This window comes from Hipposideros armiger, unplaced genomic scaffold (genome assembly GCF_001890085.2).
Source record: "Hipposideros armiger isolate ML-2016 unplaced genomic scaffold, ASM189008v1 scaffold_23, whole genome shotgun sequence".
NCBI classification, from domain to species: Eukaryota; Metazoa; Chordata; class Mammalia; order Chiroptera; family Hipposideridae; genus Hipposideros; species Hipposideros armiger.
This window is the reverse complement of record NW_017731373.1, coordinates 1059639-1087435: the sequence shown is the minus strand read 5'-3', so window position 1 is coordinate 1087435 and position 27797 is coordinate 1059639. Positions and strand designations below refer to the sequence as shown.

At 40.7% G+C, this 27797-nt stretch overlaps 1 protein-coding gene across 3 annotated transcripts in view; it reads left to right on the top strand.

Moving 5' to 3' along the window:
• The window catches only part of HECW2 (HECT, C2 and WW domain containing E3 ubiquitin protein ligase 2), a 360649-nt gene that overhangs the window by 245974 nt on the left and 86878 nt on the right, over nt 1-27797 (top strand). For all 3 annotated transcript variants that reach the window (XM_019635678.1, XM_019635677.1, XM_019635680.1), the window contains 7 exons: nt 1056-1156; nt 1587-2942; nt 4202-4297; nt 11360-11510; nt 12224-12327; nt 12822-12946; nt 23244-23429. In XM_019635678.1, coding sequence (XP_019491223.1) covers nt 1056-1156; nt 1587-2942; nt 4202-4297; nt 11360-11510; nt 12224-12327; nt 12822-12946; nt 23244-23429 — 2119 coding nt within the window. The remainder of the gene's footprint in view (nt 1-1055; nt 1157-1586; nt 2943-4201; nt 4298-11359; nt 11511-12223; nt 12328-12821; nt 12947-23243; nt 23430-27797) is intronic.

The window sequence follows — 27797 nt, the reverse complement described above, 5'->3', positions numbered from 1 at the left end:
ACTGTACTGTGGTGCCAATACGAGGTAGAGGCGTAGTGTTTCCCTCCTGAAGTTGCCATTAGAGGGCAGTGTGAGAGCAGAGATGGTATGATTTGGTTCTATGCCTTTGGTGATTTTCCTTAATTCAATGTAAATCAGATTTGGAATGAAAGTTGCTTGCAATACAAAGAAATAATGTAATTGCATTTGACTTTGATAAATAAACACGGAATTGAAAAAGATGGACAGCCCCATCCTTGAGAAGGCTGGTAGCCTGGGCCTGGGGCCAAGGTGGGGCAGAAATGGGGCAGGCCTATTTGTGGTCCATTCCAGCACGCCTCCAAGTATGGCAATAAGGCACATGTAGCTTCTTCCAGCATCCCATCAGTATCTCTCACAAGTCACCCTGAGAATCACTGATGGCCAGGCTCCCCGACAGTGAGAGCCAACAGCTCCAGCCCCCTTACTTTATAGGTGGGGAAAGCAAGGCTCAAGGGCCCCCAGTCCCTCCCACCTGGAGCAGCTGCCGGGTGTGGCCTGTTCCCATGCTGCTCTCTCCTGATTCCCAGCTCCCATTCTTTAGAATGCAGCAGCGCAGTGCCCGCCACACCAGCGCTTTGTGTGTCCTTTCAGAACCAGCTTCCTTCCACGTGCAATGCTGAGGAACCAGGCCTCTATACTTTTACACCCGACTCCAAAGATACCTAAAATTTTAGGCCTTTCACACCGATGACTTTCAAAATGTCCTTTCCCTGGTCCCCCTTAGTAGTGAGAGAGCAAATCAGTCCCTTTTTTAAAAACAAAACAAAACATATAATAATAGTGTAGTGCATTTTCTGCTTTTAATAATAATTTTTCTTAAGACAGGATTTCCTCTTATCCCTGGATTTATTATAAGTATTCACTTGTGCAAATGAATAGTATTACATTGGACTCTAAGGTGCTTTTGAGCATTTTAGTTTTATGAGTCTGAAAGTTTTAAGAGAAATGTGTAGGCTTTGGGGGCGGCCTGTGGGAAGAAGACAAAGGCTGTCAGCAGTGTAGTAAGGATGAAACAACCATTTCTCCTCTTGCAGTGATCAAATGCTCAGCTACAACCTTGGTAGAAGGCTCCCAGCTGACCATGTGAGTGGCTACCTCCAGTTTAAAGTGGAGGTTACGTCTTCCGTGCATGAAGGTGAGATATCTGTATAAATACATTGCTGTCGGAAAACTTGTAAGTCTTACTCTGCTGTCAGGGTGCATTTCGATAGAATTACATTTGTACCCTGTTCTGAAAATAAAATAGCTATCAAAACTCCTGCTGGTGTTTTCCAAGCAGATATGAATGCTTGTTTATCAAAATGTATCTGCTAGGTTTATGCCCACATTTGGAAACGGGGCTGTAGAATTTCTAGCAGTAGTGAACATATATACCTCACATGTCAAGTGGACCAGAAGTATGCTTGCTTGTTTAGTGGTGAGCAGTGAATCTTAGCAAGTCAGTAATCCTGTAAAGAGGCCTCATTGGGATGAGGGAATTCTTTGAGCTGATTGGTGGCAAAGTAATAGGACCCTAAAATCATTTGTTATTAGCACTTTATTTTTATAAATGTTTTCTCCTTCAGATGCTTCCCCGGAAGCTGTTGGCACAATACTTGGAGTCAGCACACTGAACGGAGACCTCGGAAGCCCTTCTGATGAGGAGGACATGCCAGGGGGCCATCATGACAGCCCTGTTTGTTCCAATGGACCAGTTTCTGAGGACAGTGCTGATGGGACCCCCAAATATTCTTTCAGGACTAGCTCTACCCTGGAAATAGACACCGAGGATTTAACCTCTACTTCTTCAAGGACCTCACCTCCCAGAGGACGTCAGGATTCACTCAATGATTATTTAGATGCGATTGAACACAATGGCCATCCCAGGCCAGGTGCAACTCCCTGTTCAGAAAGGCCCATGGGAGCCTCTCCGAAACTAAGGAGTAGTTTTCCCACCGACACGAGACTCAATGCCATGCTTCACATCGACTCAGATGAAGAAGACCACGAGTTCCAGCAAGACCTAGGTTACCCATCTTCTTTGGAGGAGGAAGGCGGGTTAATAATGTTTAGCAGGGCATCAAGAACTGACGATGCAAGCCTGACGTCTCAGACAAAGCCAGAAGACAACCCAACGGAGATTGAGGAAGCTTCCACAAATGAAGCTCCTTCCTTTGAGGATAAACCGGAAAATATTCCGGAGCTTACAGAGAACTCTGTACCCTCAGACCCAGCCCCAGATGAAGGTGAAAATGGCCCAGAGTCTCAACTCAATGCTGACCAGGGCAGCACCGAATTGTGTGGCTCTCAAGAGGTAGATCAGCCCACGAGTGGGGCAGACACGGGGACTTCGGACACATCAGGAGGAAGTCGGAGAGCCATCAGTGAGACGGAGTCCCTGGATCAGGGGTCTGAGCCTTCCCAGGTGTCCTCTGAAACAGAACCCAGTGACCCCGCCAGGACAGAGAGTGTGAGTGAGGCCAGCACCAGGCCTGAGGGAGAGAGTGACCTGGAAGGCGCCGACAGCTCCTGCAATGAGAGCGTTACCACACAGTTGTCCTCAGTGGAGACACGGTGCTCATCCCTGGAGAGTGCACGGTTTCCTGAAACCCCGGCCTTTTCTTCTCAGGAGGAGGAAGATGGAGCCTGTGCAGCAGAGCCCACCAGCAGTGGCCCCGCCGAACGGCCACAGGGTTCCATATGCACTCCTGGTTCTTTACCTGTGGTGCACATGCCCAGTGGAGAGGAGGACGGGCCAGGGGCAGAATTGGCCACTTTACCTGACCAAGAAGAGCTGGGGGAGGTCTGGCAGCGGAGGGACAGCCTGGAGGGAGCTGCTGCTGCTGCTTCTGCTGAGAGCCAGCCCCAGGAAGAGGGTGATGCTGGTGGTGCCCAGGGGGCTTGTGAAGGGGCCACTGTTCAAGAGGAGGGCGCTACTGGAGGTAGGGTATAGAAGACAACATGGCCCTTGGCTCAGGCATACCTGCTCAAAGAGAAGTTGTATGGGTTTTGTCCCTTAATGTAAATTATACTGCAGGTCGACTGTCATCTGAATTCTTCACCTTGGGGGTCAATGGTTAGCTTTATTATTATTTTTTTAGTGGATCTTCTATTTCTGAGATAAGCGATCTGTCGATTACAGTCTTCATTCTTAAATAATGAATCTCGAAGCTCTGAATCAGGAGTGCATTGTGGGGACCTGCTCTCCCCAGGAAGATGGCCCGTGGGAGGTGGGGGGGGGCACCCCTGTCCACACAGGCCTGAAGGGCAGGAGTGCATGTGCATGCGCCAACTCGGCACCCAGGGGACCCGGGGCCCAGGGTCCAGTCCCCTGTCTGGGCAGTGTAAAACAAAACAAAAGAAAAACAAACTTAAATAATGACTCTCTGTTGGGAGCTGGGTTTGTAGGTAAAAAACCAAACAGGCCGGCAGCTACAGTGTTAGTGTAACTTGCAGAAGTTTTCAGGTCATTGTGACCTTTAGGTCACTCCTTCTTGCGTAAAACCTTCAAAACAGAAGGTTAATATGTACATTGCATCAACTGTACTATGTTTGCTTTCTGTTTGAATATCCGAGGATGCAAATTTACATATAATGTATTGTGTCTCAATGAATATGGCTCAGTAGAATGATCCCTTTAAGATGTTCTATTATAGATGCATCAAAATGTTGAGGATACTTTCATATGCCTAACGAGCATACTCAGAAATAGGAATGATACTCTGTAATGTATTTTTCTACCTAAAGTATACCCCTTTTTCTTCCTCCTCCATTTTTTTTTGTTTTGTTTTGCTTTGTTTTTGTTTCTTTATCTTGTGGCCATTATGTGACCCTAAAGCATTAGTACATGACCAAGACAGAGGCCAGGGTGGGAAAGATGGGGGAGGGGGAGGGATTGGTGCGGATGGACGTCTCTCCAAAAGACTCTTTTGTGACGAAGCATTCACCTCCTGTTTTCTTTTGTTTCTGGGCTTCATATGGGAAATGAGACTAAAGAGGAAAAAAAGACTAGCCCTAGGATTTATGTTAGGTTTTTAAAATATTTGTTATTAAAGTATAATTGACATATAATACATATTAGCTTCAGGTGCACCTGTTAGGTTTCTTTTTCTATTTTTTTGTTTTGTGTTTTTTTGTTTTTAATTGTTGTGATGCTGAAGGGGAAAACAATGCCTGGGTAACTTTTCACCTTTCATCCTAGGCTCTCCAGCCAACGGCCACCAGCCACTGCGATCGTTGCCTTCTGTGCGCCAGGATGTTAGCCGATACCAGAGAGTGGACGAAGCTCTTCCCCCAAGTGAGAACCTGTTAACTAAAGGGCTCAATTTGATCAAAGGATGCAAGGGTGACAGGACCCAGGGCACCTAAAGGATGGATGCCCGGTCCCTAAGAGGAAGGGATCTGGGGGCTGCCACCTGATGTAACAGGAGTAGTCTGGAAAGTGTTCTGCTGATGACTGCTGTCTGGCACAGCCAAAAGGCAGCTGGGGGGTACAAAGTACAAAGTAAATACTGTGATGCCTCTGGAGTAAGTAGTGTAATCAGGGAAATAGATCCAGATATTTTAGATAATTGGGTGTATAATAGAGTTTTTTTTTTAATTATGCCAATGGCAGCACAAATTTTGTTAGTAGACGAATTGGTATAATCTCTTGGAAATGCCTCACTCTATGTAATATGCTGCTTTTTATTCGCTTGCGACATTTTAAATCATTAAGTACAGGGTTCTGGGTTTTTTCTTAGGAATACACAGAGAAGTGTTATTAATTCCAGAAATTAGTCTACCATTTATTTGGAGCATGACAATTATCTGGGGATTTGGAAGTTATTTCATTTCTTTTACTTTGAAGAAACACGTAGCACTTACAGGAGAAATGGTTGAGGACTAGGGATGTTGGGAAATGGTTATGCGATGTACAGTCAAAAGTCTGAGTGATGCCCATGGCCAGTCATAATCTGGACATAATTTAAACTCAATTTAAGCTTCTAGAATCCCTGGAAGCAACATTACTCTGTGAGAGCAAAGCATTTTGATGAACAATAAAAAAGCTCAGTAAATACTGCTTTTAAGAACACATTGGAAAATACATCTATCTTCTTGCTTTCCCTTCTTATTCACCCCCTCTACTCACCCATCTTATATGTGATCATGGCAAGAGGCCGACGCCTTTGGCTCTCTGTGTTTTAACAATGATGAGACAGAAAGGGGTGGGAGGAATATGCATTTAAAGGGCTAACATGCTGAGTGGCTAGTGTTGTTGAATGCTGGCAAGCTGAGTGGTACTATGTACAATTTGTCAAAATATTGGCTTGATCCTTTTGAGATTCTATAGTGCGCAGATCTTCCCCTTGTTTGTATATTTGGATAACTGAGGATAGTTACTCATAGGAAACATATTTTAAGCAGTTTTTTAAACATCAAGAGATTAATTAACCATTGTGTCATCTTAGTTAAGTGGGGGAAAATAACTTCCTTATTGTTTTCCCATTGGAGAAAAGATTAGAGGCAGAAAAGAAAAAATATTCCTGGGAGATATTTAGATATAGTTGGAGAAAAGTGAGCTAGGAACACCAGAAGAGAATTCCAGGAGAACAGTGAGTATATGCGTATGTGGATTAATAGTAGTAAATCGAGTTACAGGGACCTGGAGAAGAGGCACAGCATCGTATCGTGTATGGATACATGACACCACCCTGTCCACAACCTGACTTTTGTTGGACTATGATTTTGGTCTCTTGATTGTATTTATTAAAGACAGGTGTTTTCCTAATGAAGTTATGACCACTTGCATTTGTTTAAACACCGATATTTGCATTCCACAGATAGAATACATCTTAGGATTTCAAAAAATATGAACAATTGGTAGTTCATTTTAATAAGTTTATTTATTCAAAGGTAAAAAAACACAATTTAAGGAGTGTCTGATGAGTAGGAGAGTAATTCTTAAGGTAAGTTTCCTCTTATGCAACTTGCAAATGTGGGGATTTATATTAATCATGGATAGGTTACAGATTATGACCTGAGCCTACCTGAGGAGTGTCAGCTCTGTCCCCACACTGCTTTGCCCCTCCTATTCTCAGTCTGTCTCATCCTTCCAACAGTTTATTTAATCACTTGGCTGCCCCTGCTAGTTGTCTGTCCCCACCCCTTTCCTCTTTGGGCAACTCTGCTACGATGTCTGGCCAGGCCTCTGACTTAGAGCTGTGGCATTCTGCAGCCTACACTGTCCTGACCTGCCTTCACAGAGCGCCTTCTGGGCGGCTCAGCTAAGGGGAGTTGGGCTGGATGGCGCAGATTGATCGATCTCCTCAGTGACCTGGCTCAGTTATTTTAAAGCTGACAGTTATACTTTTAACACTATTAATTACAATACCTCACACTTGTGTTGCGCTTTACAATTTACAAAGCACTTTTACATGCCTTCCTTTTTTTAAAACAAAAAAATTTTCATAAGTTTTGTAAGGTAGGTCACACAAGTCTTATCTGTAATTTGTAGATTGATGGATAGACATCAGCTGGTCTGATTGTTCCATTTTAAAGATGAGAAACCACAGCCCAGATAAATTAGTAACTTGTTTAAGATCCCGAACTAGCAAAAGTTGAGGCCGAGTCTCAAACATTCCTTCTCCTCTATCAGGTATTCTGATATGAGATTAGAAGGGAACAGACTGTTGTGTGGGTAGATGAATGTAAATCCTGAGTTTGGTTAGCCAGCAGAGAGGTGGCCTATAGTGCAGTATGTTATCAATTAGGTGCAAGCAACACCTGAAATCAGAGGGTTTGGGATGGAACTGAAAATTTATTATAGTGTAGTTTTGAGGTCAGATCCAGGAAGGCTCAAAAACTACTTTCTTCTCCTTCCTGATTAAGTTTACTCAGCAGGACCTCCCCCCAGGTGGCCCCTCAAGTATAAGAGAAGTGGTCCCTGTGACAGTATGAGCAGCTATCTCGTGGCCCAGCTCGGTTGCTCTGTGAAGCACCTGTATCAGAGTCAGATACAGGTGCCTTTCTCGCTCTGTACCGGCACTATCTCCAGACCCATTGAAGCTTTGTACTTTGGGCTTTGATGACCCCATTCTTGACTCTTCCTTTTTCATTATTATTATTGTTATTATTGTTGTTTTAGCTTATTTTTGCCTTATAAAATAGTTGGGTACTAACATATTGTGAGAAAACCATCCAGCAAACTTCTGCTTCTCTCTGAAGATTTACAAATGCAATTGAGGGGATTCAGTGGTGTTCCTTGCTGTGCCACTTCACACTTACAACTGACCACGTGGTTAGTCCACATGGCAGTGTTACAACTTAGCCTCTGAACACCTATTTGATTGCTTTTTATGGAAAGCAGTGTTCCTTGTTTGTTCACTTCTTCTTCCAGTCTTATTCCTCCTATCTCAGAATCAGGGAACATTATCTTGGACTTAGTACAAAGATTGCTCAGCTGTAATGATGATATTACCAATTGGTTCTCAAAATCTTACTCTTGCTTGAGGCCACGGACCTTGTGCTGTGACCTTATGGGTTGTGTAACTTCAACCACATGTTGAGAAACGTTCTAATGATCCGTAGAAAATAAGAAAGCTCCAGGTCTTGAGAGCAGCATGGCACTGCTGAGAGCCTTCCAGGGAAGCAGCGTGAACTTGAAAATGCACTGAATGCCTTAAAAAGTTGCTGTTTCTTTTTCTGAGGTGATTGATGACACTGGTATCTGGAGGCGATTCGGGGCTGAAGTCTACCAGAATTCATCAGCATGACAGATCTTGGTCTTTTTAGCATTAAGATAAGTGAATAAAGAACGGACAGCTTAGCCCCCTCTGAAAAATTCTTCTATTATTCTCTCATTGGCTCCAGTGTAACTGTGACTTAACCCATTACTGTACTGGAGAAAATGGAATATTGTTCAATACATGTTTTTTCCCCCAAAGGGTAGGAATAGAAATAGATTTAGGACGAACAGTCTGGATTAGTGGACTCTTCTAGGATCCCAGAGTTGTAGGATTGCTACCATGTTGTTAGGACAAATGTATTATTTATGTAGTATGTTCATATTGGTAGTTCTGGAAAAATACAGGGGAACATTTATCATTTTTTGTGGTTGTGCACTTTCATTTTTAAAGCATCCTTTGAAATAAAGTCCTAAAAGGAGGCAGTGAATCTGAAAAACATACTTAATCTTAGGGTTTCGACTATGTTTAAAAGCTAGGAGCTCTTATTTTCTAGAGATTAAAAGTTTTGAGAGAAGAATTGATACATTTAATCTACAAAGCTACATTCATTGAAATTGAAGATTCGGGTGCAAAATATGCAACTATTTGAAATTTTTAAAAATTTTTATTCAAATATAATATATGTACAGAAAAGAGCGCATTCAGCTTGCTGGGTTCTCTCCAGCTGAGTGCACCTGAGCTGAACCAGTGCTGAATCCCTGGCACCTAGAAGTTCCTCTGGTGCCCCCTGCAATCATTAAGCCCCACTCCTGACGGATGGAAGGGGACCTATCATCCCGACTCCAAAAATCATATAAGTTCCAGTTACTTTTGTACTTTATACAAATGAAATCATACTTCCTTGAGTGTTAGAATAAAAAAAAAATCTTTTAAACACTGATGTCTAGCATCTTTCACAAAGCTTTTTTTTTCCCCCCCTTAAAAGTACATTGAGTTCATTATAACTTCACCATCTCACCATTTTGGTGAAGATACCATGGCTATTATAATTTTTTATAGTGGGTTTATAAATTTACTTCACAACATTCACGTACTTGACTTTTTCTGAACCGAATTATAACCAATTCAAGCCCCCACTCATATTTCCCTCACTCCCTTGATTCATGTAGACAGTCTAACTCTGGCTTACCCCGATATGTAATTTATTCTGTCCAGTCACTGAACCTCCCAATCTCGGCATTCACTGAGATATGTTCCCATCTTCATCTGCTCACCCCTTGGGTAAGCATAGGGATGTAGTTCATGAATAAGCATAACTGTCTTTCTCAAGCCAATGCCAAGTATCTATTTGAAACCAGCAATATAGCATTTCTCTTTATGGGGACTTAAGTAACAACCTCAATTTCAAGATATGAGATTTGATAGGGATAGTTATATGCACCAATGCCCCGCGTTCTTAGAAAGCAAATATTCAAACCTTGTTTTCTTATTCTCCCCATTGCACATAGAAATGTCTTGATCGAAATATAAATTAAGGTTATTTCTGGCTTTTGTGGAAAGTGAATACAAATCATTCTTTTTTATGGCTTTACGTTAATTAAATTATTTGTTCATTCATTACATGCTATGTGCAAGGCACACTGGTGAATATATTTGAAGATTCCCCACCATCCCCCTATTTTACTACCCATGTAGCCCTCATACTGGCCACATTTCATGGGGTAAATTCTTATTTAGTTTGTCAAGGAAAAAGTTCCATCTTTGTAGATAATTTTTTTACTTTCTTTTGTCAGAAAATGGAAAGTATGCAACAATGTGTTTTCTGCCTTAACTGCCAGAAAATTTAGCCAAATTATAGTTATAACCTTATCTTGGGAGTTTGGCAGTGTCTCTCCTTCTGCTTCCTTTAGTTGGTGTCTGTTCTGTTTTTATCCCTAGGTGATCTATTCTACATTTTTTTAAAGTTGGAAACTATTATAAACATTCTTGGGGAAAGAATGGCCATTTGTTTTCATGTACATTTGACTTGATATATAATATATGCTTGAATTATCCTAGCTCTAATGAGAAAGGAATAAAATGGGAATAATTGCTTCTCAAAATCTTTGAGATGGGAAAGCATGCAAGGAACAGAGCAAAACCATGGAACAGATCAAAGTGTTTTGGAAAACGGTTCCGGAAAAATGCTTTCATAGTTCCACAAATTCTTTTGGAAATGTCCTATTGACGGGATTATAGCTGTGCCCAAAGAATTCAGATTTGGCAGGCTGGTTTATTGTGAGTCTGTGTTGCCTTGGAGCATTGAGTTGTATTTTGTCTGTGTGGTGATTTTCCTCGGCCCAATTTTTCTTTTGCCATTTGTCATAAATAACATAGTGAGAACAACAAAAAAAGATCTTTACACTCTCTCTGAGGCAACCCTCAATGATCACCTGGTGCTGGCTGGGGTCTACCATGCAGGTCTTTTCAACCCTAAGGCTTCGTTGGAATACGTGTTCCTTCACCTCCCAGGCAAATGCCCTGGGTAATCAGGAGCCGACATGCCTCCTTCCTGGTTTCCAGGATTAGACTTATAGTGTCTACTGATAAGCTTTATGATCACATGGAGAGTTTTGAAAAAATCAAGATGCTCAGAAGAAAGGAGATTATTAATTTCAAAAAAATAATTTATATACAAATAGAAATATATAAGAACCTTCCTCAAATATATGGTGACAAAAGGAGACAAAACTTTGAGTGATGAGCTCACAATGCAATATATAGATGATGTGTGATAATATGCCCCCCCCCCCCAGAAAAACTTTTCTGGTTAAAGAATAGATCTACCTTATTTTCATATGTTCCTATATAAATCACCCTTCCCAACTGTAATTAGTTTTAAAATTTTGCCTTTTTAAAACATTAGCTCATGCTCTGTGTATTTTAATAGGGGAATAGTCTTTTCTAGAGTCACAGTAGTAGAACGTCTGGCTTTTAAGATCTGTCTGCTTGCTGTTTTTACTGAACATGCACTTACATATTTGTTTACAAAGATTAACACACTTCATCAATATGATTGCTTAAACAAAAAATACAATAATCTTTTAAAACATTGTATTTATTTGAGGTTGGATGCAAGCAATTACCCTTGCTCTGAAAATGTATTCACCTTTGGGAAAATGCAAATAAGTGTGTAGATAATGATAGTGTTTGATGATGACTAGGCTAGCATTATTTTCTTCTGAAGATTCCATTTACTAAAATTGTATATAAATATGCATGTGCACGTTTCCAGTTAGGAATCTGTCGTCTAAACTGGAAAAATCAGAGAAAAAAATCAATTTTCAGTGAAAACAAACATCAGTACCAATTTTGATGTGAATATCTAAAGTATTATGATACTATTTGTATTTTTTAAATGCTGGTGCTCATCTATGAAGGGTGAGCATGGTGAGCAGATCTGGAAGGATTCTCTACATTCAGAGTTTTTTTAAAGGGTTGGCATTATATGTAGAGGAGATGTTTACTAACCCATCACAACAGATGCTGTTATGGACTGAGGGGAAGTGCCGGATTATGCAGTGAGATATATGTTATTAGCCCCAAATTATAGCATGTCAGAGAGGGAAAACACGTGCTGAACTTAATGAACCACATAAATGGCCTCAGCTCCTCCTCTAATCCCTCTGGATGCATTCATTCCTTCTGTTTAGACTGGGAGGCGCGCATAGACAGCCATGGCAGGATCTTCTATGTGGATCACGTAAACAGAACCACGACGTGGCAGCGGCCAACAGCTCCCCCCGCCCCGCAGGTGCTGCAGAGGTCCAACTCCATACAGCAAATGGAGCAGCTGAACCGGAGGTGAGGATAGGCATTTTTGCTATGACTGTTCTGTTTTGTGGTTGGGCTAATTTTTACATGGCGCAAAGTAGAAAACACGGGTTGTCTCTCTTTCATCTTTGGACGTCCTGTCATTAAGGTGTAGCTGTTAACCTCTTTTGATTCATAAGTTGCATTGAACTTCTCTGGGTTAAAAAACAACAACAAAAAACCACATACACAGCTGGTTTGGAACCTGGGGAGGAAATAAGTAATGATGACCCTTTTAGTCAATGTAAGGCAATGATTTTTAGTAAAACAGAAAATATACCTTTATAATTTCAAGCCAAATAGCTTTTTAAATATCTAGACTCTTCATTTGTGATGCATCTTTATTATCAGCCTAAGCTTTTAAAATCTGTCGTTCTTTTTCAAGAACTAATTGCTGTGGAACAGAGTTGTTTTTGTTGTTTTTTTAACAATAGAGGAATTTAGTTTTCTTTGGTTAAGGGCCACAGTTTTTAAAAAAACAAAATGTATTAATTTGTTAGGAAAATGTTCCACAAGCAATGGACAGAGGAAATTCAATGGAATGTAATTTACTTAAACAGATGGCCTAGAAGATCAGGGAATGGAGGTTTGGGGAGGAAATGGTTGATGCTGGGAAGATACTGAAAACTTCTGGGTGGTGGAGAAGCAGTTGAGTCCCACATTTTAGAGGCCGCTGTGATGTAACTCTAGGCTTATGATTTTAGATATCAGAGCATCCGCAGAACCATGACTAACGAGAGGCCTGAGGAAAACAGCAATGCCATTGATGGGGCAGGGGAGGAAGCCGATTTTCACCAAGCCAGTGCAGGTAAGAGCCTTTGCATTGGTTTGTCTTGTAATCTCCTAAAAGTAGAAAACAAATAAGTAAGGATTCCCACGAAATGAGGCTTTTCTTGTAGAGGACTTTTGATCTTCAATCAGACCTGGTAATGCAGCTCAAAAAGTAGAATTCACCAGAGACCTCTTCTAATCCTTTTTAGTTGTACTAAGAATCCCCAAACCAAATAGAATATGAATTACTTTTAACCTCTGGATCTATGAGATAGTGGGAAAAGATTGAATCTGACCACTTGCAGCACTTAAGGAGGCCTAAAAATGCTAATAGTGACTGGAAATATTCAATGGCATTTTAGTGTAATTAAGAGCCATCATGTTTTATGTGTGAATGTACATCAAAGGAAAAAGTGTTTGGGGGTTGAAGTAATAGCAAATGGTGTAGGGATACTTAGATGGGAGTGAATAGATATGTCTTGTCCTCGTGGAAAGCTCTCCGTGAAAACCTTTGTGGTCTGGCCCACCTAGATTTCCGCCGGGAGAACGTCCTACCCCACTCTACCTCCAGATCCAGGCTCACGTTGCTGTTACAGTCTCCCCCTGTGAAGTTCCTCATCAGCCCAGAGTTCTTCACTGTGCTGCATTCTAACCCTGTGAGTATCAACTCTGAACGTAGGTGCTGGAAAAAGCCTCAGACCAAAGGAAATGATCCTTGTATGTGTAGTGATCATAAGGGAGATAGTAGCTCATGTTTACTGAGCGCTAAGTGTGTTCCAAGCTCTGTGTTAAGTACTATGTATGTTTTAACCCATTTAGATAAACAAAGCTATACATTAGATAAAACGTCCATCTTTCCAGATGAAGAAACTGAGGCACAGAGAGGTTAACATTCCCAAGGTTATACAGCTACTAAGTGCTATCAATGCGGTTAAAATCCCAGAACTAAGTGGTGTCACTGGGGTTAAAATCCCAGAGCCCATGCTCTTACCACTTTATTTTGCTGGCACAGATATAACTAAATATCTTCACATTGACGGCAGGCCGTGGTCAGATCGGGCTTTAGGATTGTGGTATAGGTTCTCCAAAAGAAATAATTTAAATTTACACATTGCTGTCATCTGAAAAATAAATCAGTCAAGAGAAGACTATTTTAAAGATATATGAAGTTTGTATGGAAGATCAGGGGGGTTTATTTGTTTTGTTTTTTGGTCGGGGAGCTATGGTGATTTGTTCAGGATGAAGTGCATTCACATTTCCCTCCTTTAGCTAACGTGTCTCTTCTTTAGAAACCCTATGTCTATGATTTCACTAGATGCCAAAAAATGTTCATATCATCTGGAAGAATAAATCTTTTGTTAACCAGAAGGTTGTAAGAAACTTCAGATTTTGAATCAGTGATCTAAATAGAGAGACACCATTTTGACTCTCTTTTACCTATTTGCTTTCATTTCCTCTATCCCTCACCTTTAACCACAATTCTGCCCTTTTCCTGATTTTGGTTCCTTAACCAAGAAACCCCCACAACCTGCCCCTCCCCAATGAAATTCTTATGACAACCAGTTTCTCTAACTCTGCTACTCACGAGGTCATTCCCCACATTTATTTTGGAATTACAACCTGGAATGGAAAATCTTTATTTTACTCAGGAAATATTAACTTCCTGGGGGAACTAGGGCATATTAAGTCCATGGGTGACTGGAAAATATTGTACATCTATTTTCTGGTCATGAAGTATGATAGTCAACAAAAATGTTTCTAGAAAAAAAAAGAGAAGGTTTTAAAAATATTATATAACATGCTAAAATATTTTTGAAGACAAAAATTAGTGTTATAGGAAAAGTTAGTTAGAAAGCATTTATTTGTGATGTGAATCTTAAGTTGGATCACAGAATAAATAATGGACATTGGTTGGTGAAAATAGGCTAGGAGGGCCTTCTAGGTGGAGGACATGCATAAGCAAAAATAGAAGTGAAAAATGTGCCCTATGTGCATAATAATTTATTTCATTCAACCAATAAATATTCCTGGAAGCATGGTTTATGCTAGAAATTATGGTAGGTAGGGAGTACGATAAAGTTCTTGCCCTAGGATAGACAAAGAACAAGGGCAGCTTTAGAAAGATGGTTACAGAATGCCTCTCTGAAGACACAGTTTTGAGTTGAAAGCTGAAAGCTGAGAAATCAACCGTGGAAAAAGCCCAGAGAAGCTTATTTCAAGCAGCTGAAAGAGCAAGTGCAGGGACCCCAAGACTCTGAAAAGAGCAGAAAGGCTGCTGTGTAGTGAAAGAAAGAAGGAGTGACGTGATATTAGGTTAGAAAGACAGCAATATCCAGATCATAGATCTGGCTGTGAGACGTGTGAGGAATCTGGATTTTATTCTGAGACCAGTGGGAAACCATTATGCACTTAGTGTAACATGCTCGAATTTGGAAACTGTAGAAAGGCAAGCGTGAAAGCAGAGTGATGAAAACGAAGACTCTTCCATGGCCTGGGGAAAGACAGTGGTGCCTGGAACCATGATGCTGGCATGGAGCTGGAGAGAAGTGCATGTATTCAAGAGAGGTTTTGAAGGTAGAATCAATAAGACTTGGTGAAAAATTGGTTGTTAGAAAAGAAACAGATACCTGCATTTAAAAAAAAAAAGAAAAAGAAAAGAAAAGAAACAGATACTTTTGGTGCTTTGGTCTGACAAAGGATTAAATCTTGTTGGATCAGTGGTGCTATGGATCAGTGGTGCTAATGTGGGAGGAAACAGCTGTACATTTGACAAGGTATGAGGCAGACACAAAGAAAGGGGTTTTGTGTTTCTGGAAGGTGTATGGGTATAACACAGTGGACCACGGGGATTACTCCACAAGTCTCTGAGGGCTGAGGGAGTGGCCTGCTGAAGATATTAATTCGAGGATGACTGTATTAGCTGCACATGGAGTGATTTCGAACGAGGGAAGCACTGGCCATATAAGTAAAGCTGTAAGAACTTGCACCGGGAGGTAAGGAAATAGAGAGGAAGGATCCAGCATGCGAGGAATCCCAGGCAGAGAACTGCAAGGTTTGGTGGTAAATAGATAAGAAGCGAAAGAAGATGACTCTGAGTGTTAATAATAATAATAGTACATAAATAATAAACAATAATACATAATTAATGAATAATAAAAGGAAAGTTGAAATGAGAAGCCTGGTAAGGGAATGGAAGAACATATTGAATTTAACAAAACAAATTATATGCCTTAGGAGAAATGGAGTAGGCTATAGGGAAAAGGAGAAATCAGCATCGCCCTATTACCAGGAGTTGTTGGTGAGGTTGTTATTGTGTACATGTTTATTGATGTTAAGGTATTTCTGTCTTGTTTCATTAGCTTTGCTTTATAAGTATAAGCATCTGTCTGGCTTTACTGCTCATTATCTCCTGGTTCACAGGTTTAGCGTAGAACAGAGGAGACGTGGGAGGAGGGTGAGCAATGAGTAGCATGTTCGCTGGCCTGGTTTCATGCAAGAGGAATTAGACTTACTGTGCATTCAATTTAGCAATAGTTTGTTGATTTCCTGTTATGTCCTAGGCGTTGTGTTAAGTCCTTAAGACACAAAAATGGCAGCAACTGTGGGTCCTGGAGTCCAGACTTGAAAACACATTCCAGTGTAATTAGCAGAGTTATGAATGCAGTAATGGAAGGCTGTAAAAAACAGCCTGATGGAGTGAGTGACTAACTCTGGGGGGAAGGACACATGGGAGGAGCCATAGATGGGTTTGCATTTGAGATAGGTTTTAAAAGCTGAATAGGAACTTGTCCTAGAAACACAAAGGGTCAGAGCATTCTACATAGTCTAAATGTTAGCCCATTCTTCTTTGCATTCTACGTAGAAGGAGCAGCATTTGCAAAATGAGAGACTCAATTTATGAAGTTGCAGGGCTGTCTTGATAATTGCTACAGAAGTACTGAAACTGGATTATTAGTATAGCAGTTTGGTGTGGCCAGTGTGTTGAGAGCATGGGACAGCAGCGAAAGTCGGACTTGAGCCCAGAAAGGTAGGCAGATGCCAGGTTAGGTGACACTAAACTCATGTCTGGGACAATTCTAGGAGATGATAGGCTGTCCTGCAAGGAAAAATGGGCTAACATTTAGACTTGTCACTCTAAAACAGAAAGTATTATGCTGGGGTGGGAAGAACTTTGGACTTGAAGTCGGATAACACAAGTTTTCCTTTGTTGTTTGTTCATTTGTCATACATTATTCAATGAACACAATATTTATTAAACACCTATGATTTGCCTACATTCTAGTGTCTGGGGGTAGAGGGGTAAACAAGAGAGACAGAGTGGAATAAAGATAACAAACTAGTGAACATGAGAAGATAATTCAATCAAGGTAGTGCAATGTGGCATGAGGCAACCGAAACAGTACAGGTGCCTGGACTGGGGTGATTTGCAGACAAGTTACTAGAGGCACTGGCTTTAGAGCGGGTGGATGGGGAGACCTCTCCAAGGGAGCCAAAGTCAAGCTGTTGTAAAATATCAAGAAGCCACTAAGCTAAAATCCTGGGAGCAGGACCTCCCTTGCCAAGGAAGAACAAAGGCTTGAGGGCACGGATGAGTTTGTTATACACAGTAAGGGCAGAGAGGTGAGCCAGGCTTCTGAATGTAGGGCTCGTAGGATCTGGCATGGGGTTTAGGCTTTATTCTAAATGGAACGTATTCTAAAGGGATTTCCTACAAGGGTGTAGTCTCGACTTCTAAAAGCTCCTTCTGCCTGCTATGCTGAGAATGGGTTTTGAAGGGCAAAACTTCTTTTGCTGGCCAGCCCTTCTTGATTTTATTTTAAATTATAAATATTGTAGTATTATTATAGTTTACATACACATGAATTTCCTTTATATTTCAACCATTAATAACAATATCAACTACTAACAACTTTTGATTCTTTATATGAGATAGGCATTGTGTTTTCTGTCCATTATTTTATTTAATCCACAGAACAACCTCTTTATCCATTCTTTCAGCCATCAACCATATTTGCTGAGCATCAATGTACCAGTTATCATTTTATCTGCTCTCATGGAACTTATATTGTTCTGGATAAAATGGTCAATAAGCCTGTAAAGCCCTTCTTGATTTTAAAGTATTCTTTCTAAAACATTTTTGTTTTCTTCCTCTAATCTGAATTGCATTCGTGACTGGCTAAAAAGATGATCCATGCTGTGCGTCTGTGCATAGCTATAAGATTTAAATTCTGTCGCGTTTAGAAAGGCTTTTTTCTCTGATTTATGTATGGCAGGAATTAAAGTAGCTAGATTTTTCTTGCTAATGGTCTCAAGGTATGAATTTATGAGGATAAGTCAGCTGTTTTTTTGCTTTTTTATTATGATTTTTTTTGTAAAGGGCAAAACTTTCTGGAATTTTTTCTTTTTCCTAGATTAGCGGAAAATGTTACAAAACAAACTTTTATTTGGTTTCCTTGTTTTAAGATTTATTATCTAGCCCTTTTTTTTGCTTGAATTGTTTCTGATCTATAACTGTGTCAGTAGATTCCCTGTTTATATTATTGAAAATGTGCAACATACAAAAAGAGTATATTCTTTTAAAAGCTTTTCTAATTCTCTTTTTTTTGTTATCTGAAGGTATCAGTTTATGTTGTAAGCTAATCATGAAAAATAGATTTCACGTAGCAGTAATTTACATAATCATTTTTAATGAAGAGAATAAAATTAAGTAAATACATGGTTATCATAACTCTAAAGGAAAACTTAAGAAACAAAATATAGTGTACTGGTTTTTTTTTTTTTTCTGTTTTGTATTGTGGTTCCTTTAAGATATCTTCTACTGCCCTCTGTTGGTTGTGGTCAGATTTCTTCCAAAGTTGTCTTCATAAACCATTTCTCCTGATAACTCAAGATTTATTTATTAGTGTCATGCCTTTTATAGCTGGTATGCCTGTGTTTGTCTAATAATTACCATACATAAATATATTCATTATAAGCAACTGAATAATGTTTACAACACATGCCAAATAATTATTACTCTCCCTTTTAATAAGTTCTAGGAATACATTAATCCCATCATATAAACTCTTTAGTACTTAATGAAGAAAAATATTGTTTCAAACTACATAATTCTTACAAGTCAGTAATTCCTCCTATTGCAAAATAGATGAATTGATAGTTTGCAGTTAGTATGGTCAATAAGTTAAACTTTCCCTCCATTTTACTGTTTAGCTAGATGACAACAATGTGAAAACCCTATGATTAAGAATAGAGGCAAGCAGTGTAAGATAAAAATAAAGACAGACTGGGTAAGACAGGATTGTTTCCATATCCTGGCATATATCTTATGGAAGCAATGTTACTTGATCTTTGATAATAAATTTTGTGTCATGAATAATGTATACAGATACTTACATCTATTTCCACATATGAGAGACATTTGCTATAGAGGCAGTGATGATATTTTCCAAGTGTGAATTCAGAATACCTATTTTTGATGAAGGATTCTTGACATATGAAAGATAGATTTTATTTAGCAGGAATGTGCTTGCCTGTGTTATTGAACAGAATAGAATTAGGTGAAATCAAGACTGGGCCAGGTAAACCAGGACATACAGTCATCATAAAACTAAAAAAACAACAAAAAAAAAACCTGCCACAGAACAAAAAAAACAAAAAAGATTATTATTTGCGTTGGTTGATTGATAAGAACTGAATATTTACATGTAATTTTCTTATTCTGCCGCCAAATGGCAATAACAGTCCCCTCAACTCCTTTCAATACTTTTCATTTCTAACACCTCAAACACTTAACCAAATGAAACCCATTAAGCCCTAAGGAGTGTTATTTTAACAGAATTGCACTTTAGAAACCCAGTGGATCATTCACTCACCCATCAAGTGTTTATTTCTTGCTGGGAAGACAAGAATCAACCAAGAGGCAGGTTGGGAAAGGCAGTTTGGGAATAGAGAAAGAATAACTAAAAAGGATGTTTTAAATCACATCAAAGGAAAGCAAAACCTTGTGCTGCTTAGAGATCATTCAACGAGACCCTGTCTACCACTAACTCCTGCCAACTTGCCTGGCCGCTGGTGAGTTTACACACAGCGCCTTCCCAGGTGAGGTCATTCTGTGCATTATCATGAGATTATGCTATGAAATGAGTCCCATTTGCCCTTCCCTAATCTATTTTTGTTTCAGGTAGGAAATCACATCCCTTTATTGCATCTTTTTTTATAAGACCAAAACAAAACAACTCAAAACACAAAAATGGATCCTCGCCCAGTTAGAACCACTGAACCCCAGAGGGAGAATAAATGCCTCTTTTAACCCACAGCTTTGTGGACGTCAGCTTACTTGAAGATTAAACTCTTTTAATTTAATCCCACCCATTTAGTGTTTCTTGGCCCTTTGGACCACTCTCATTCTTAGCTCTGCTATTTCCATCAGTGTGGTTCAGCACTTCCACTGCCACTGGGACCTTTGGCTCACAAACTCTACTTTCTGTGAACTTCTTCCTCTCACCTCCTCTAATTCTCCTTCTCTATCCCTTTGAGTGATCAGGCCATGCTCATTTCTGTATCCTCAGGGTTTAATTTAGTACACAATTAATCAAAAGTTAAGAGACCCTTCTCCCGTTCATACAAAGTGGGATTCTGGCCCAAGATCTTCAAAGACCTCAAGTGTAGAAAACCATTTTACTACCGTCCTTCATCTGTTATAACAGGTATATGGTGGGTAAAATCCTTCATTTATTCATTGACTTACATCTACTCTGTATTTTTGTTGTTATTTGTACCTCTTCAAAGCACTTTTACATCCATTGTCTATTGAATTTGGAACACACCTATGAAGAAAGCAGGGTACAACGAAAGAACAAGAAAAACAAATGAAGAAACAAAACTCATAGACACAGACAATAGTTTAGTGTTTACCAGAGAGTAAGGGGGGAGGGTGGTAGATGAGAGTAAATGGAATCAAATATATGGTGATGGAAGGAGAACTGACTCTGGGCGGTGAACACACAATGTGATATATAGATGATGTATTGCAGAATTGTACACATGAAATCTATGTAACTTTGCTAACGATTGTCACCCAATAAACTTTAATTTAAAAAAAAGAAAGCAGGGTAGTTATTATTATCCCATCTTACAGTTGAGCATGTTGAGGTGGAAATTAATGACTTTCTTTGTCTCTGTCCGTGAGTGAGTGATAGGGCTGTGACTAGAATTTTTATCACAGCTCTGTATGAACTGGAGTATAAGTATCCTTGCTGAACAAAATTGCTGGAGGAATGCTCCTGTTGTCCTGAAGTGTTTTGTATGGCCACTAATAGTCATGTGCATGTTATTCAGACTTGAAAAACCTGTGATTCTAAAGATTGTTTGCTAGTTACTAATGAGAAAAATCTTTCTTGCGCTTAATTTACTTTGGTAGATATCTTTGCAAAGATCACTGGAACTTGGCACTATATTACATGTCTCATTGAGTAGAGAGGAAAAAGATGAAAGGACATAATTATTAGACCAGCCTTAAGCCTCCTGTGCTTAAAGAGCTGCCCAACCCCATGGAATTACTTCAAGCCTGAGGCTGGGATGGGTTCCTTCACTTAGTTACCATTACTGCTTGCCCTAACGAAGTTCTGCTTCTTTTCTTTAGTAGAGTGAGGAGCATTTCTGTGCTCTAGATAAAGAATCGGGATGTGGCCTATTTACGTATTTTAATGGGGGGAGGGAGAAGTGAGCTGGGGCCAGAGAGATACCTATTTAGACCAACAGTTAATCTAATGATTTATCTGACACAGTTATTCCACAATAATTTGTCCCTAAAGAGATTTATTAGGGAGTATGACTTGAAAGTTCATTACTATTACCTCCACGTAGTTTGTGTGGTCTCAGGCCTCTAAGCTTGCAATGGCTTCTGGGATAATATATCAGCAGCACAGAGCCAAATGTGAAAAACAGATGCCTTGCTGATTGTATGTTCAACTCGAAGGCAGGGTCGGCCACAGGCTAAACTATTAATTAGCTCACGTTTGTCTCTGACAATCTTCGACTTCTTTTATTAGTCTCCTCTTCTTACTCTCCCAGGCTCTCTAATTGCCCAGAGCCCCTGCGTAGGCCTGCCTGCTTTGGCAGTATTCTCTGCTCTGAACCTCACAACTTCTCACAGCCATCAAAACCTCCTCACCTCTTTTAGACTGTCTGGTTGAAATAGGACCTCAAAATATTTTATACTCAGGTGGAATAAGGGACTAGTACACTAGTATTTGAAGACAATTCAATGTGGTCTTCCTTCCTTCCTTCCTTCCTTCCTTCCTTCCTTCCTTCCTTCCTTCCTTCCTTCCTTTCATTTTGATAGGGAAAAGTATTTTAATGCAAAATAAAAAGTATATGATGGTGAATCAGTCAGTATAACTATATAATAGTTATTTTATAAGTTTAGGTTACATGTCAATAATGGCAAACGTTAGTGGCAAAAGTAACTGGCTTACATTAACAAAGGTTTGTTTCACATTCCAAATTGGGTTGTCAAGGTTCTCTGATCTCTGTAGGTACTCAATGACCCAGGGGCCCAGACTGGGGAGCAGATACCATTTCAGTCATTGTCAGTTGCTGTGCCAAAGGGAAGAAAGCTCTAAAGGGACTCACATCAATAATAAATGCTTAGACCTGGACATGACACCTCTTGAGGGACCCTGGAAAATTAGAAGCAGTGTTGATAGTCCTCATACTCATTCATCTTGCATCCTCAGTAGCTGCCACCGTACTAGACGTGGCAAAGACAGCGAATGTTTATTTCAATGAAATGATTTCTAGGGATTCTGGTTTCTTTCGGATTTGCTTTGGTTTGTCTTAGACTGAAATAAATAACAGAACCCATGAAGTAAAACCCAAAGCATCCAGATTCAGTCTAGTGGACACTAAAGGTAAGAGACTCCCTTTGAATCTGAGAACAGAATTCCAGGGTAGATGGGTCATCCACAGCCTAGTCAGTTTCATGAATATCATATTCCTTTTCATGATTCAAGGAAATGGCTCCATATAGGTATTCCTGTTCTAATCCTTGGCACGTGGTATTGTGCAGTGGATATTTGTTGACTGACTTGTTTATGTGAACAATCCATGACTTATGGTTAATATTTAGAATTTTCTTTGAGTATTATAGAGATGAAAACTGAAGTGTCTTTGACAAATAATTACTTTTTTGTGTGGTCGTGTAGTGGAATTTTATTAAGTGTGCATTTCAATCATATAAATTCAGCCACATAGGAACACAGGAACAATAGAGAGAGAAAGAAAAAACATGCCAAGGTATATAGTTAGGAAGTTCTGTCTACCATTCCATTCACTGAGCTTAATGCCTCGAAGAAGGTGTGAGACGAAAAGCCTCAATCTACTGTGGTCTCAGCTGAACATGACTCAACTGTGAGAGCAACTCAGCCCATCGCATGCACTTCTCTTATTCAAATACATGGCCAAGCATTTTTTCCCTACAACTTGACTTCTAAATGTATGCCAACTGCTTCATCTGGCACGCTCCCAAAGAACCAATCATTTGTTCCAGTGCTGGAGGGAAAACTGGCTGTGTTGGGGCTCACTGTGAGCTATATTTGTTTCTAGCCTGGTGTGATTTTTGACTGTTTTGGTTTTTTGGTTTTGGTGGGTTTTTTGCCTGAAACCAAAACCAGCTGTAGGACCTAACATCCCCTGTAGAATGAGACTCCACAGCATCCTTGTTCACTAGAGACCTAGACATCATCAGTGAAGACAACCTTACTTTCTATGGTCTTTCTATATTATTTTGATCAAAGTATTTTGCTCTGTCTGCTGTTTCCATGTGCATGTCTAGAGTTATGCTGATGCCTATATACCGACCAATAAGAAGGCTAGATACACCCTCATGTAGTATACATGTTGCTTTCACATGTCACAACCGGGTTAACAGCACTTCTCCATCCTTTTTACCAGAGTGCCTACCGCATGTTTACAAACAACACGTGTTTGAAGCACATGATCACCAAAGTCCGGCGGGACACCCACCACTTTGAACGCTACCAGCATAACCGGGACCTTGTGGGATTCCTCAACATGTTCGCAAACAAACAACTGGAGCTGCCGAGGGGCTGGGAAATGAAACATGATCATCAGGGCAAGGTAACAACACCAGGGAGTGGCTGGGAGGGGGCGGGAGGGGAAGGCTGCTGAGTGCCTGGGGGCTGCTGTGGCCTTGACGCTGGGCTCAACCCTTCAAGTGAGGGCTGAAAGCCCTTTGTGAGGTGAAACATCCCATCTCCTGGTTTGAGAGAAACCTGCACAAGCAGGTCGTGACTGCGGTTACTTCACCATTCCGCATGCGTGCGTGCAGTGGACGTGTGTGAGGGCACCTGTTCGCGGAACACTCACTTTGGCCTGGCTTCTTCCACCTGCAATCTCTCACTATGTTCTGCTGATTAGAGACAGGGTTTCTTAGGCAATGACATTCCCTTCTCCCTAGTTAAGCAGCTTATGTCATGGGTAGTTGTATTGTTTGGAGAAGGTGGCTAGGAGGTTGCTAAGCAACTGCCCAAGGTGTGACTTGGTGACTCTGTCTGGGTTTGGGTGTCAGTCTTTTTGGCTCAGAACGCTGATTTTGTTAGCACGTTAAACAAGATTCACAGATTGATTAATTTTTGATGAGAGATAGGTAGCTGTGTCACACAGGCCAGAGTAACCACATGTGCACTTCCTTTGTAGACGGATGAGCCGGAAAGCTGAGCTATCATGAGGAAGTTGTTAGATGAGTATGAAATTGGAGTGAGAAACTTTGTCATTTTCATAAGGTGTTCCTCAGCTAAGATTGTATTTCTTTAACTCCTGTTTAGCGCTTACTATGAGCCATGAACTGTTTAAGCTTTGTATACGTATAGGCTCCTGACAGCTCCGTAAGCAGTACTATTATTATCATTGCCATTTACAGATCAGAAGCCTCAGTGACTTGCCCAGTGTCACAGAGGTGGGCCCTGGCTGAGCTGTGCCCTAAGCCAGGCAGTCTGGTGGAAGGGTCCATGCTCTGAACCATGATAGCATGCCCTCAAAGTAGTAACTAACTTCAGTTTCCCTGCCTGTGAAAAGACTTGAAACACGTGACTTGTAGGGTGGGGAGGATTAAAATGACACAATATTTAAAGTAACTATGCTTGGCTCATTAATTCAATGAATATTTATCAAATACCTATGCAAAACAGATAAGCCAACTACTTCATACAGCTGTCATTCTCGTGGAAAGAGATTGGCAATAGACCAATAAATACGTGTGTGCCAAGAGCCTGTTAATGCTATGATTTCAAAGGAAGCAGGGGACAGGGTGTAGAGAAAGACAGAAGTGGAGAGTTATTTCATACAGGTGGCTGGGAAGGGCCTCACAGATAAGGCTGTAGGTGAATAGAGATCTGCGAGGAAAAAACCATATTGGAGGAAGTGCATTCAAGGTGAATGAAGTGCGTAGAGTACTCAGTAAATGCCATTCTCTCCCAGAGTACCCTGTGGCAATAGTACCACAGGAACATCTTATTTATCCTGAACTTGACTTCCAGCAATCTTACCTGAGAACCTATAAGCAGTCAAAATAGATGTTACAAAGTGCTTGAATTTTAAATGCATGAAAGGAACTCTCAGGCTTTCATTATTGAAACAATTAATTTTTTTCTGTAAACCTTTTTAATAAACCTCTAATTCCCAGCCCAGAAAAGATTAGAGTGGTAAGCATGAAGCACAGAATAAAGGAAAAGGAATGGATTTGTGATTATGTCCCTGGACCACAGGTAAAATGGCATTGTGTCAGTGTCAGGTGGGCACTGCAGGGAAGCATTTCCAGGGCACTAGGAAGCTGAAAGCAGGGACGCCTGGCACTTCCTGTGCTCTTGCTTTCCAGAAGAGGCTGCCGTGTTGCTGGTACCGAGTTTGGTTCAACAACCTGACAGCCCAGTGTTTCTCACATTCTGTGAATGGAAGGGCATAGATGGTCCAGGTAAGGACTTTGAAAATTACTGATGGCGTTATACCTGAGGATACATGAGCAGAAACATACCTAGCATACAGCTCTGTTCTCAACTCTGACAAAACATTTACCTGGTGTCATGAAGGGCTGTACTCATTCGAGACCACTGGTCCAGAGAAAACCCAAGTTGCAGTAATACTACATATATTCCTGCTCTGTGTAGAGACTTAACTTGCTAAGTCATTTTGTATACTTAGCTAAAGGGAATCGGGAACTTAACATATACACGTGATGGAGGAGGTCCCTTTCTGCCAGTCATAACTTGCCAGACACAATTCAGGAGAGAGCTTCTCATTAATAACCGCTGGACATTGAGAAAAGTTTAAGTTGCATTTAGGATACCATTTAAGATGAGTTACAATGTGTTGTTAAGAACAAGTTCTGTCTCACAGCTTTTATAAGAGTGCCTATAAAATGGTAAATGTTATCTCGGCAATGTGGTTAACACAAGTATCCATCTTATTCCCTGGGGGCTTTGGACTCATGTGAGGGCTTCAACCTAAAGTTGTAGGCATTGTGAAGAACCCCGAATGTGGATTGGTAGACAGCTGAGACCTCACAGTCTGCTGGTGGACTTCAATTGAATGAATGCCTGGCATGCAAGACATAGAAGAAGGACACCTGCCTCATGGACAAAATGATTATCAGACAGACCTGAAAGCTTATCACTTGAACCTGACCTCTCTGCTTCATGCATTAGGACTTTAACAAGATTTTTAACCAAAGCAGCTATACTTACCTTCTTGTGATTCCTCCCTATCCTTCTTTTAAAAATGGCTTCCAGTAAACTAAAATAACTTAAAAGAACATTTGGGAGAGGCTCATGCTATGTCTATGTTTGGCTGCACTGCTTTTGACTGTATTTTAAAGGTCATAGCGCCCATCCTCTAGGCAGTTAATAGGTGTTCTTCCAGCCCTGAAATGTTAGCTTCCCTTTTATTAATGAATTGCTTGGCTTCCAGAACATTTAAACAGAGTAAACTTTTTTCCATTTACTATAACATCAAAAGCTATCAACTATTATGAAGTTATTTTCCTACAGTGATGACTAATTTCTAGAATTGACATGGAATAGGATGTCCAAATCGTCAAATGATTCTTAAGAGGCATGTCCTCAAGTTTAGCTCCTCAGGCTTATGAAATTTGGTTCCGTGTCCTCTTCTCAACTGCAACATCTTCTGTTCGTGTTTTCTTTTCTTTTTAAAGATTTTATTGGGAAAGGGGAACAGACAAGTTGCTGTTGTTTTGTTCTTCAGTCTTGTTGTGGAGGACGTTGCTTCACTGGCCCAAGCTGGCACCATCATTGCGCTCTTCCCGGGCGAGGCAGATCAGTCACTGGCTTCTGGACGGCTGCTCACGGCAGCTGCTGGCCACTCACACTGGCTGCTGGCTACACACAGTAGCCCATGGCAACCCACTGCAGCAAGGGCTGCAGCCTACGCCGTCGCCAGCGACTCACGGCAGCCCAGCTCCAGGTTGAGCTGTTGTTCAGCATCTTAGCTGTAGAGGGCAGTGTCACTGACCCTCATATGTAGGATCCGAACCGGGGCCCTCTGGCGTCCCAAGCCAGCTCTTAACCAACTCGCCACTTGGCCAGCCCTGTTCATGTTTTCGTTTAGTCATTCAGCACACTTCTGAATGCCTACTGTGTGCATGCTGCTGTGATAACAGTGATAAAAGCTAATACTCAGTGTAGCGTTGTGTAATATTTAACGTTGACTATGTCCAAGATGCTGGGATAAGCACTTAGATTAGTTCCTTTCATTCTCACAGCAGCCTAGTGGATAGCTGCTAGGTTTATCCACATTTCATAGAAGAAACTGAAGCACAGCATGGCTAAGCGAATTGACCAACGTCCCACAATTAGTAAGCAATAGAATTGAATTTGAACCAGGCCATCCAGCTCCAGAGGCTGTGCTCTTCTCCTGCCTTTCTCCAGTGAGGAGGGTGAATGGATCTCTTCCATTATAATAAAGGTGGTAAAAGGTGCTATGGAGGAGGTGGGGTCTTTCAGGCACATCATCAAAGGGCAGCATATTGGATGAGTTGCTCCTAGCTCCCCAGGATCAGTCCTGTCTTGAATCTCCACATAATTTCACTAGGATTGTTTCATGATGCCTGTCTCCATCTGTCTCCTGGTATAGTAGTTAATGTGTTTTATCTTCTCAAGCAGATGATCCCCTTCTTGGGAGTTATTTAATTTATGTTTTTAATTACCCCCTTTTCTACCTCAGTGCCTTTCTCATAGAAGGTTCTCAGAACAACTTTGGTGAATGAATGAAACTCGTCACCACTAGTTTCCCAGTTATTCAGTAATCTTTGCTTTGGACAAATGAAGAAGCTGCCAGGCTCCTCCCAGTTTCACTCCCTCTTCCTGCTGTGCTCCCACCGCAAGTTGCTCCTAGATTTGCCTCGTTTGACCTCACTTAATGCATATGTTTTCTTGGATTTTTCACATGTTAAAATAAGGTGGTGATTATGCCTGC